Source organism: Pan troglodytes, chromosome 4, assembly GCF_028858775.2.
Source record: "Pan troglodytes isolate AG18354 chromosome 4, NHGRI_mPanTro3-v2.0_pri, whole genome shotgun sequence".
Lineage (NCBI taxonomy): Eukaryota > Metazoa > Chordata > Mammalia > Primates > Hominidae > Pan > Pan troglodytes.
Genome location: NC_072402.2, coordinates 67,088,210 through 67,101,589, shown reverse-complemented (window position 1 = coordinate 67,101,589; position 13,380 = coordinate 67,088,210). Strand labels below are relative to the sequence as shown.

Here is a 13,380-nt window from a genome sequence, read left to right as displayed (position 1 = left end):
TGACACAGGGTTTCACTTTGTCATTTAGCCTGGATGGAGTGCAGTGGTGTCATCTTGGCTCACTGAAGCCTCAACCTGCTGGGATCAAGTGATCTTCCCACCCCAGCCTCCCAAGTTGCTGGGACTACAGGCATGCATCTCCATGCCTGCCTAATTTTTGTATATTTTGTAGAGACGGGGTCTCACCATGTTGCCCAGGCTGGTCTGAAACTCCTGAGCTCAAGAGAGCTGCCCGCCTCAGCCTCCCAAAGTGCTAGGATTACAGGCATGAGCCACCGTGCCTGGTCCCGCTTCAGCTATAATTCTTAAGTAGCTTGCCCAAGCAAAACTCTCTATCTTTGAATCGTCCATACACTGTTTTTAGTGTCTCTATTTCTTCATGACAATATTAGATAGTTCAGGAAGTCTTAATTTGGGTTCCAAAAATAAATGTGCTTCAAGGAAACTACAAATCTTTGAAATTACAGGCAAAATATTGTAAATAAATGCATGGGTCAGAGGGTCAATAGCTTTAATGTGATTTGTGAAGTATTATATGAGTCTTCAAGCCTAGAATCACTAACACAAATGGCTAATCATGAATGATTAGTATAATCAGTAATTATAGCCAATAGAATTATGGGATTATTTATATTGTGCAATACTTATTCAACCATAATTTGGTGCTTCTAGCATGTATTTCTGCTTTTTATACATTAGATATATATCCAGATCACAGAAAATACAGGTGTCCAAACTTTTCATTCTAATTCACTTACATGGATATTCAGGGTAAATATCAAATTTATTGTTTAGAAAAAGAGACAACTTTTAAAAAATACTATTTAAACAAAGAATGACTCTTCTATAGGAAAAATAAGGAACAGTTGTTCTCCCTTTAAAAACTAATCAAATAGGCCAGGCACGGTGGCTCACGCCTGTAAACCCAGCACTTTGGTAGGCCAAGGTGGGTGGATTGCTTGAGGTCAGGAGCTCAAGACCAGCTTGACCAACATGGTAAAACCCCATCTCTACTAAAAATACAAAAACTAGCTAGGTGTGGTGGTGCATGCCTGTAATTCCAGTTACTCTGGAAGCTGAGGAAAGAGAATTGCTTGAACCCAGTAGGCGGAGGTTGCAGTGAGCCGCGATCATGCCACTGCACTCCACCCTGTGTAACAAAGCAAGACTCTGTCTCAAAAAACAAATAAACAAAAAACTAATCAAGTAACTTTCTATATTCATTTTTTCAGTCTCTGCTTATGTTCCTCAAACAACCTAGGTAGTGTAAATTTTAATAAGGTGCATTGTCTTTTTAATAAAATAAGGCTAAATCATTCTGCAAGGGTGTAAGTGACAACTGCTCTAGAAATGATATCACAAAGATTTCTTTTAATTCTGTCAAATTTATAGTATTTCTCAAATTCTTTTACGTTCCTAACTAGAAATAATTATATTTCTAAATAACAATTTTTAGACTGTTAAACATGACAATAAAAAAGAAAATGAAAGATGTATCAGGTTATAACTCATCTTATTTGCCTCATATATAATACTTAACTGATTTGAAATAACATCCCAAATGGTTTAACTATGCCATTTTCTGATGAAAATAAAGATGAACAGAAAGTAGCACATGCAACCCAATGAATGCCATTATAATTTTCCGTAAAAGCTATTTCCAAATGTTCAATACGGTAGCATTCTATACCAACTAAAGAGATTAAACTGGAAAATTTTGCAGAAACAGGATATATTAAAAGTTTTCCGTCCGGAAGCAGTGTCTCATGCCTGTAACATCAGCACTTTAGGAGGCCGAGCCGGGCGGATCACCCGAGGTCAGGAATTTGAGATCAGCCTGACCAACATGGAGAAACCCATCTCTAACAAAAATACAAAATTAGCTGGGCGTGGTGGCACATGCCTGTAATCCCAGCTACTTGGGAGGCTGAGGCAGGAGAATCGCTTGAACACAGGAGGCAGAGGTTGTGGTGAGCCAACATCGTGCCATTGCACTCCAGACTGGGCAACAAGAACGAAACTCCATCTCAAAAAAAAAAAAAAGTTTTCCAGTGCTAACTGCCTCATGACTAGACAAATTTCACACAGCATATATAAAATATGGCATTGCACATCAGGGCTTCTGCTGCCAGGGATTGCATGAAGGTAAAAAGGAAATAGCAGCACACCATTTACATGGCCGTTCCTTCATATATTTTTTTCTTCAGGAATTATGGAAACGGTTAGAGTATGTACTTAGAGAATATTTAATTTTTCAAACAACTAACATGCCTTAATTCTGTTTTAATTTTACACTCATACAAATAACTCTTAAATAGCATTAAATGCAGAGCATAACTTCTAAGCACTACATATATAGAAATGTTTATATAGCATATACAGTATATATACACACTATATATACTATATACCCCATGAATTTTACATATATATATATTTTTTTCCTATTATAATTGAGAAAATTAAGGTCCAGTTACTAAGGTGGTGAAGCTCAGATTCTGACCCAAACAGTTCCTAATATTGTTACCTCAAAATAATATATGCCCATAGTCTTTTTTTTTTTTTAAGCAAAACAGCATCAAGGATTATAAGGAGAACATATAAGCCTCTCCCTTTTCCTTTTACCCTACATATCACTTTCCAAATTCAACCACCATAATTGTTTCTTTTAGTGTTTAGTTCATATTTCAAAGACAAATTAATTTATCAATTTTAAATACTATTCATTAGCTGCCAACTGTGGAAGACAAGGACTTAGCTTTCTGACATCACCCAAACCACATTTACGTTTCTCCTGCCCTCCCACCAACCTAGAATAATTGCACCACAATCTTTATTTAAAACAGTCAACTTGTTTACATTATTATGACCAAATAACCATTAGGTACTGTTGAACCAAGCAAGGAACTGTGATTCTTTTCCCTTTTTTAGACACCTTTAGATCATTCTGGAGTTAATAAAGGTCTTTTGTTTATTTACTGGTCTCCAATGTACTCTACAAAATATGAAAGTCATCAATATATTGTTCCAAATGATCTCAGGAACACCTAGTAACATTATTTATCAAATGCTGATATCCATCTATTTGTTTTTCCTACCCTGAAGGCCTTCCTCCAGAACGCTTTGCTTTCCCGCCCCAGTCTGGACTGGTTTCTTTCAAGGCTAGCTATTTTGGAGTACTCCTGGGACTTCAGGTTTCTCTGTGTTACAGCCCATTTCCTAGCTTCTATGTCTTCATGTTGTTTGGTGTAATTTCTTGTTTTGCAGGAACATGTCATTTAATAACTTTCTAAGAAAGGGTACATGGGTAGTTAATACTAGAGTTCTTAATTTCTGAATATCTTTATTTAAATTTTGTATTATGGCAAGGTATGGATTTCTTATGGAGATTACTTTCTCTCAGAATTTTGCAGACTTTGTTACATCGTCATTTACCTTAAAGTATTATTCCCACTTCTTGATATGTAACTTTTTCTTTGAAAAGTCTTAGTCATTTGTTTGTTTGTTGCTTATTCAATGGTGTTGTAAAGCTTCTGTGTAATGATCCTTGGACAGTCTTTTTCTTTCACGATGCTAAGTATTCCATAAGTTCCTCAGAACAGACATTTCAGTTGCTGCTATCTGGAAAATTTTATCAAAAATGTCTCTATTAATTCCATATGTCCATTTTCACTCTTTTTTATCATTCTAGAATACCTTATGGTAGATTTTGACCTTATAAATTAGTTCTTGGTTTTGCTATATTTTCTTATATTTCCTATTCCCTTTTGTCTTTTTGTTCTAATTCTGACAGGCTTCCTAGACTTTATCTGCTAACACATTTCATCCAAGAGCTGTTTTTTAAATTTCTTACTATTTTTTTCATAGCAACGTGTTCTTATTGTGCAGATAAAATATTTATGAAGATATCATTTGTGGAGTATTTTTTATAATACTGTCATTTCTCCTTATGCCATCCCTCTGGACCTTCTTTGGCTGTTTGATTTAGTCTTTCTCTGCTTGATTTAGTCTTCCCTCATGAGACTTTTCTCAAATGTCTGGTTATCTTTTGCTTTCAGTTCCATATTAACCAATGCCATACCAAAAATATAATTACAGCCTCAATGTACACATGCGGGAATTTTTGCAGAGTGATTAGGCAATAAACATGATTTTTTGTCTGAAGACTTTGAAATGTCTCCCTTTGGAGGTATTTTCTCCAGTTTCCCGACTGAGAAAAATTGGCCTGGCTCCAAGCATCCTAATGTGAGCACAGGGAGTTCTGTATTCACTAAGGAAACCCTTACTTAATTCTGTTTTCAGTCTGGCTTTCCTGGAACTATTTCATAACTGGCATTTCCAAGTCCTGAATTCTTCTGGATTTCAATGGGTGAAGGATTGTGGAAGTGGAATAATTTGTCCATTAACTTCCTATTTTACAAATGTTCTTGAGATCTATATTCTCTGATGTCTCCTCTTTCTTCTACTTACCAATGTGTCTGTGCTTTTTCATATTATTTTGGAGTGACTTCAAGAGGGAGGAAGTATAAATGATTAGGTTCAATCCATCACGTTTCCCAGAAGGTTTGGAGAATTATTTATACTGGCAGCCTTGTTTCTTATTATGTAAAAGAGTTGAAGTGACAAAATTAATATTCACAAGAACTGAATTCCTGGCCCAGTTCTTACTATCTATCTATGTCACCATGTTCACGCTACATAACTTCTCTGCAGTTTCATTTATTCATCTGTGTATTGGGCAGGGAAATGTAATAGTTGGGGCACATACTTGCAGGTGCCAGTGGGAAGGAGATGCCAGGTATTACTGTAGGAAAAAATAAGAGCTTTCATTGCTTTCATCTGAATTTATTAACTCTAAGATTAAATGTTCTCATGACCTGGTTGGAGAATAATTCTTTGTCCATTCAGTCAATAAATATTTATTACAGGTCTGTTATGATGACCTAGAAATTTCATTCCAAAGAGAAATGAAAACATCTCTGTGCAAAAACTTGTACGAGAATATTCATATCAGCAGTATTTACAATAACCAAAAAGCAGAAACAACTCAGATGTCCATCAACTGATAAATGAATAAATTAAAGGTAGTATATCCATAAAATGGAATGTTATTCAGCAAGGAAATGAATAAAGTACTGACACAGGTAACAGCATGAATGAACCTTGAAAAAACATCATGCTAAGTGAAAGAAGCCAATAAAAAAATACTATATATTGCATGACTTCACTGATATAAAATATTCAGAATAAGCAAAAATCTACAGAGACAGAGAGAGGATTAGTGGTTGCTTAAGGCTGAGCGGGAGGGCGGGAGAGGAGAGAAAGTGAGTGCTAATGCATATGGGGTTTCTCCTTAGGATGACAAAATATTCTAAAATTGATTGTGGTGATGGCTGCATAACTGTGAACTTACTAGAAAATATTGAATTGCTTACTTTAAATGGGTGAATCGTATGGTATATGAATTTTGTCTCAAAAAAGCTGTTAAAAATAAACCATATCTGTATGTAATAATTAGGTGATGGGGTGATCTGTGCAGCAAACTACCATGGCACATGTTTACCTATTTAACAAACCTGCACATCCCACACATTTACCCCTGAAGTTAAAATAAAAGTTGAAGAAAAAAAAATGAAGCCTCTAAGAAAGTTTGGCAAGAAAAGTCTATTATGTGCATTTTTACAACATTGGGAATGTAAAACTGAGTAAGATTCATAAGGTAGCATGGCTTAAATTCCAGGGAAAGGACACATATAAAAATAATTATAAATTCTGCTGAACAGAAAGCCTAGCTAGAAAAATAAGTGTGTGCACAATGATTAAATGGAAATCTAAAAGATGAGTAGAAACTAGTTATGTGGAGTGATAAAAAGTGAAAAGAGTATTTCAAGCTTGGGGGTAATGTCACATTAAAATCTTAGTTGCAGGAGAGAACTCAGGTTGTTCTAGGAGCTAAAAATTTACCCAAGTGGCTGGAACACAGAGCTGGAATGAGTGGCATGTGATGAGGCTGCATATATCGGCTGAAATTATGCAGGGTCTTGAAGCTCATAGAAAGTTTGTCCAATGTAGTCTAACAGTAATGGGAAGTTACTAAAGGGTTTTAAAGAGCATAACAATATTATTAGATTTGCTTTTTAAAGATCACTCTTGTCACTCTATGTTGAATGAAATGGAGGACAGGTTACATTTTCTGTCCTAAAACAGCCTGTAAATATCATAACAGGAATGTCAACCTTGGAGAACCTACGTTATTCGTGTCATTTTAAGAAATCTGTAAACTGGAGGCAGTATTAATTGGTCAAATCAATATGTATAGAATCTCTAGAATGTTCATAGGCAGTCATTCCATTCCCTGAACTTTAGCCAAAACAATGAAGAGTAAGGTGCAAAGATGTTTGTTGCGGCACTTTTTTAAAAATACTGAATAACTGTATACAACAAAGCTGATAGTCTAAAATTTATAAATATTTACTAACTTTGTATGTATGTAAAATTAGCCTTCTGTTTTTAGAGTTACAGCTAGTGACCTGAAAATAAAATTAGGGTTATATAAATAAAATTATAAGTTGTAAATTTAAAGCATGAGTAATGTTGCTTCCTTGCTTTAACTGCGTGGTCAACTATTAGACAAAATAGAAAAATACTATGAGAAAATTAACTAACATAACTTGAAAGAGTCATGAAATCAATCCTATCAAAGTTGGGTGAAATGTGTCAGATAAACACTCAACTCAAAAATAATCAACTTCTATATATATTCTTTACTTCTATATATATTCTTCTACAAAGTCCCTCGAATAGTTTCCGTAGCATATATATACAAATAGAATTAACAGAGCCATGAAGGTTTATTTTGCAAAAACATAAAATTCCAGGATGCACCAGGAATCCTGATTTTTTTTTCCTGTAAAACTAATGGTAAGTTGTACATCCAGATGCCTTCACAAAGAAAATTATTTTTAGAAGAAAAGTACCTAGAGAAAATATAATTTTCATAGTGCATGCAGACTTTTTTCTTTATTATCACTATTTCTACAACTAAAATATATAGTGTCAGCCTAATTCATAGTGTTACTCCTTTACACAAAATGATAAAATGAAAATTTGTCACAGACCCTGCAAATGCTCAGTACTCTTCATGTAGTGCTAATGATCTGCAATAATTTGCACTGTACTTACAAGAGAGAGACTCTATTTGAAAGTTCTTTTCCAGAGCCCAATTGTTGTTTCTAAATAATGAAGTGAATTATCTGCTAAACACAAGAATTATATTCAGAATGATAAGATTATCACCTGAAAATCATACTAAATGCATTCTGCTGGTTTCCTGCTCACTATAGGACATAGGTGCATTGAGTATAATAATGCAGAATTACAAATACTATTTATCTTGCTTTGTGGTGGTGATGTTGTTTTGGTTTGTGGTTTTTGATCAAGCAGATATAGTTGAATATAATTTTCTTAAATGAACCTATGATACAAATAATAAGTAATATATCTTTCCAGTGCATTTAAATTTCTTTCATTATTCAACAGGCACGTTCATAAACCCAAGTCCACAAAATTAAATATGATTAGTAAAGTGTACCTCTTTACTGATTCTCAATTTATAATCATACCCCGAAGGAGGTTTAAAGGGAAAGTTGCTCAGAAAAAAATGAAAACTATCTTATAATATTTTAATAGTATAAATCATAATATCTACTAAATGCAACAGTGAAACATTTGCTAAAATTTAAAGTTGCATAACTTACATGTATACTAAGAAAAAGTAACTAAATAAATTCACACGTTTAAATCTTTGAAGAAATTTCATGTTGTGTCTAACAGTTGCTAGAGCCACTAAGAAAAATGTAATTGAACTTAAAGCACAAAAAGGTTCACCTAACATAGAAAAAAATAAATTCTTATGGTTAATTTTGGCTATGTTGATATGAAAAGCAAATAAAATAAGCATTGCTGGCAGATACAGAGTGTGTTCAGCACAAAGATAACATAACAGTAGGCTAATTCGTCTTTAAACCCTAGAAGGTTGAATTGTTTTCTTGTGAGAAGCTCCTGGAAGCAAATGTTCTATTATGAACTGTATAATATGGGTGAAGCCTCCCTTCCCTAATGAACACATCAGTGATCTCTGATATCATACAGTTGTGGCTGCAATTCAAAGCAGAGATGGAAGAACGGAAGTGACGGTATCTTCAGGAAGTAACTCCCATCTCTAGAGTCCTTGAGTACTTACAACAAAATAAGCTTTTCACACACTCATACTAATGATGAAAAGAAATTGAAAAAAATAAGAAGTCAAGATACAAAACTGCCTCCGTTATGAGGAGCAAGATGTTGGCTGGCAATACATATGGAAAGGAGCATTCTTTTTAAAAGTCCCTTTGTGTAAGCATGATGGAACAAAATAATGACAGAATCCCTAAAATGGCAAATAGTCTGGTGATAAATTCTTCCAAGATAAATTGCTTGCATAATAAAAATCATCCACAAAAGTATTCTAAATATTCTTTCAATCTATTTAAATGATTATATCATAACTATCAATTGGCTATGGAAGCACAATGCTTGCCAAGCATCACTTTTAAACCTTAGTAAAATTCTAGCTAATTAATATAAAATCACCATGAATTTTTAAAAATCATATTTAACCTCCAAATTAAATGTGTCTGTGTGTTGTTCACATGAAATTCAATAAGACTAAGACCATACTGTCACTACAGAAAAATCGAGCTACATTTGTTTTTAAGTAACTATCCCTATTTTCCCTAGTTTGGGTGCTTATATACCACAGCATAAACAAAAACATGAGCTTGTTGTGTTTACTAAATTCTGTAGCTTCCACCCAGTTGTTTCAAACAGTACCTATACTATTGGACTGCTTTTTACTCTCTGAAGGTTTCTATCGTCATCCTCTGCTGAGGAAAAAGGTAAATACAGCACCTCTGCCCTACTTACGCCAGGGGTAGAGAAAACTACCTGCCAGACACAGCAATAGCACTCTTGGGCTCTGGTGGGGAAAAGCGGCACTAGCTAGCTCTCTGAAAGTCTCAGTGGGAGCACAGCCTTGTCCCTTGAGGTAAGTAAAGTAGAAAGCTATCAGTCTTAAAAATTATCGTGAGCAGGGAAACTAGAAACAGTGTTAATCACGACATGCCCTGGAGTAAGAACATAGTAAACTTCTCTGGCCATGTAAAGATTTATTAAAAGTGTCAAGGAAAAGAATCCTCTGGATATCTTCATTTGTAATAACTCCCCACTCTTCATAGAAATTACTCTTAAGTGTCACTCGCTCAGTTGTTAAATGATTAATGAACTTAAGTTTGACATTTTAGGAATTGTAGTAAAGCACCTCCCTGAAATAATCCTTCAGGAAAGGGCCTAAAGTAAAGGCTAGATCATGACCGCAAAAATTTCTAGTATCTGTTGAAAATTACTCACACATTCCTTTCCCTGTAGAAAAAAACTACTGCTAGAATTTTGTCTTTCCTATTTTTGTTCTTTCATTACATTATCTTGACGTTATAGATTTTAGAAAATCTTATATTGGTTTTGAGATCATACAAAAAAAATGAAATAATAAGATGTAAATATATTCTGAATGTAAACAAGTACATGATTATTTTTCCAGTTTGTTTTAGAACACCAGTGTATATTGTAATTATGTTTTAAAATCTATTTTTTCAGATATCTTTCAGTTTAAAAAGATCTAAATAATGATAATTGCTTAATTTGTGCCTGCCATTTTCTTTTTTCCATTTATACAAGGGAAAAGTCAAATATTCCAAACTACTCCACACTGGAATTTAGAGTATTAGCTCAGTTTTTAATCATTTCCCATTTCTTTGAAATGGATAATAAAATTAAATCATCACCTGATTTCAATTTGTTCCTTTGTTCAGTAACAATGTTTTTATTAAAGAGATATTTTGTCTCAGAAGATTTCCTTGGGAAAATAAGGAGAATCCTGTAATTCCATTCATTCAAAAGACTTTCGCATGCTATTCTAATTCCTGAAAAGTGGCCCTATGTTTTTATTTAGCAAGAGGGAAAAAGTTTAATTACTTGATGTGTGGTATCATTTTGATAAGGGATAGTCCTTTTCACATTGCTGAAGAAATAAAAGCATCATATGTAATCATTTTATTGAGTGAAATTAAATGTTAAAAGTTCAGCATTTTTGCACGTTAATATTGAACCTGGTACATTTCTGGAAATACCACATTTATTTTTGCTATTAAGACTGGAGACTTTTTTCATGTAAATTATTTTCATTTAAAAATTTTAAAATGAGGTGAAATATATTTCCATTGGGGACTGAGGAAAAGATAATATTCTATACTTGATTCCCACCTTTAAAACTCTAAAGAACATGACAACCTTATACATCTTAGAACAGGGTCATTTATAAGTTTGCTTCCCTATCTTCCTACTGGAGGAAACAGGTTTGATTATTTATTACATCTTTTTAATATGAACATTTTCTTTTTTTAAAATTTTTTAATGAACGTTCTTTCAATCAAACTCAATGTTCTCTAGACTATAAACGTCATTAGGTTTTATAAGTTCTCCTTTGGACTTTGCTGTGTGTTTTTACAAATAAGTACCTTAAAATTATACACTTTCTAAAATCCATTCACTCTATGCATAGATCACGGAGGCTACTGATTTCTGAGAAGATAAATATCTCAAAGAAGGCAAAGACCGTCACTCTGAGCCTTTGTGTGGCGGGACTGTGGATTTTTCACAGCTAATGTCATTCAGAACTGTGGACAGCTCCCGTTAAGGCACGTAGTTGGTGACAATTTCCCTTAGTTTCTAAACTAACTCCAAGGCTGCTTTACATTGCTATATTTATCCTATAAAGAATGCTTAGTATATGCACATACTCCTTTAGTTGATTCTTCTTTTCTTTTCGAACGAGTTCGGCCAAATAAATAAATATCACCCTGAGTTATTAGGAGTTACTAGTTCTGGATTTTAAAATGGGAAGTCCAGCCTTGTTCAGGAGCTAAGATAATCGTGCACACGCTAATAAGAGGATCTACTACACGACCTTCATTTGACAATCTCTAAACATGCTTATCACCGAACGAATACTTGGGCGACAAGTAAGATCAGAAAACGTCTTAATTTTAATTCTCCAAAGCGGAGTTTTCCTGCTGACAGCTTTCCTGTCCTTCTTCCCGAGCTGGGGGACGTGAAAAAGATTTTTGAAATAGACTTGCAGTCAAGGTCAAGAAAGGGTGCCGCTCTATTTCAGAAAGGGGCTCTGTCAACGCCCCCTCTCTCTGTTTCAGGAACTAGAGTCTTCCTGCCACGCTCCTGCCCTGCCTGGAAGCGCCTGGCTTTGGTGAGACCTCACGTCAGGGACTATCCAAGTGCAAATTGCCCTTCTCTTGCCTGCCGGCCGCTGTTTCTGAGTAAACACAGCGAGGATACCCAGCGCCTATAAAGAAAAACAGACTAAACACACTCCCCAGGGGCGAGCGCGGCAGGAACTGCTCGGGCTTGTGAATCGCTGTCTCCGGTTACCCAGTCTTCTTCTGAGCCCCAGAAGCCTCCTTTTCCCTCCTGGTTGAGACCACACTTGAGGGAGCCGCGCGAGGAAGGGTGGCTTCCCGCTTCCTCACGCTCTCGTCTCTGAAGTAAAAGTTTCCCTGGTACAACTTCGCCTCCTCCCAGGAGGGTGACCGTGGCCTCCATCCTTCCCTGATCTGTCCCCGAAGTTCAGGAGGCCAAGGAGGAGAGCCCGTCCGGGATTCCCGGGCAACAGGAGCACATCCTCCGAGCCCCTCCTGGGTGGAAACTACCCGGAGGCGCCGAGTGGAGCCTGCTTAGCCCGAGCCGACGCCGCCGGCAGCGCCACCCCCCGCCCGCCCTCCAAGTCCCCGGGACGCCCCCCACCCAAGGGCGGGGAAGCGCGTTTGAGGGCGCGCCTGAAGGGAGGGTGAGGCGGCGACCGGGAGCCCTCACCTGAAATCACTGTAAGGGTGGATAATCCAGAAGCCTGCAGTTTTAACCCTTTCCTGCTCCTTTTCCACCGCCTTCTGGCTCCCAAACATGCGGAGGGAGAATTTGTTGACCCCGGGCTGCAGCATGGAGGTGAACTGCCTCTGCATGAAGCCGTACTGCCGCCGGGGCCCCTCGGCGTCTTCGAAGCCCCCCGCCGGCTCCTCGCCGCCGCCGCCGCCGCCGCCGCCGTCCACCTTGAAGCACACGGAGTTGCCGTGCTCCTTCGCGCCGGCCCCGCCGCCCCCCGGCGGTGTGCCCAGGCGCTTCTCGGCCGCGGCCGGCCCCGCGCCCGTCGCGGACGCCTTGGCGGGGAAGACGCTGTTGCCATCGTCCCGGCTGTTAGACGAAGAGTTGGGCTTGCCGCCTCCTTCCATGCCCGGAGGACGCGGCCGGCGACGGCGCGGGCTCCAGACTCGCCGGCCGCCCGGCGCCGGAGACACGTAGCCGAGAGGGTAGGGGCCCGAGCCGGCTGCCGGCGAGCCCAGCTGCCCGTCGCGGCGGCGGCGGCGGCGGCGGCTGCTGCTTCCCGACCGCGCCGCTGCTAGCTGCGCGCCTGGCTCCCGCCGCCGCCGCTGCCCTTAGTGGCTGCGGTCCGGGCTCCGGTGCGGCTGGTGCTGAAGCTGAGGCTGCCGGAGCTAGGCGAGGCTCAGCTCGGCTCAGCCCTCGCGCCCCAGCGCCTCCCCTCGGCTGCCCTCTGTTGGCCAGAAAGGGTCTCTCCCCGTCCGCTCTCCACACATGCTCGTTACTCTTGCTCTACTTCTGCCCAGCGTGACATTGAACTCAAGAGCCCTCGGAGGAGACATTCATTGGTACACGTGGAGAAGGACTCGGTATATGTTTGCATGAAAGACAGGGGAGAGAGGGGAGAGAGCAAGACTGAACTAGCGAGTGTGTGTTGGTCCAAAAGAAACAAACATCTTAAACTCATGAAGACATTGTCTGAACGCCTGTTTGAATAACGTTACAGATGGAGAAAAGGGGACAAGCTGACTATGCATGCCAACAATTCAAGTGCAAAACCAAATGTCCAAAAGAAAGTAAAGTTTGACAATGGAAAATAAATGTCAAAAGTATCAGGGAAAGTGTGCCTGTGCGTGCGCGTGCGTGTGTGTACTAGAAAGAGAGGCAGAGGGCAAAAGCTACCAGGTCTGTGTAATCCTAGGTAACCAGCTGCTTGGGGCTTTTCAGATTAAGGTTCTGCACCTGGGGACAGACAACTGACCTCCTTACACTTATCCTTGTTAATTCTTGCAGAGTTTTTAAGACAGGGGACGGGATTTCTTTCTTTCCAAGGCCATTCGTATCAATACACATGCAAGCAGATCTATCAGCCACCAATATTGAAAGAAAAGTGTGTGA

The 13,380-nt window shown here is 38.4% G+C and overlaps 1 protein-coding gene across 1 annotated transcript in view; it reads right to left on the bottom strand.

The window, feature by feature from the left end:
* HCN1 (hyperpolarization activated cyclic nucleotide gated potassium channel 1) overlaps positions 1-12,835 on the bottom strand; it is a 441,085-nt gene extending 428,250 nt beyond the window's left edge. The window contains exon 1 of the mRNA XM_526930.9: positions 11,983-12,835. Within this exon, the coding sequence (XP_526930.7) occupies positions 11,983-12,395 (413 nt within the window). The 5' untranslated portion in view covers positions 12,396-12,835. The remainder of the gene's footprint in view (positions 1-11,982) is intronic.
* Between the last annotated feature and the right edge of the window lie 545 nt (positions 12,836-13,380).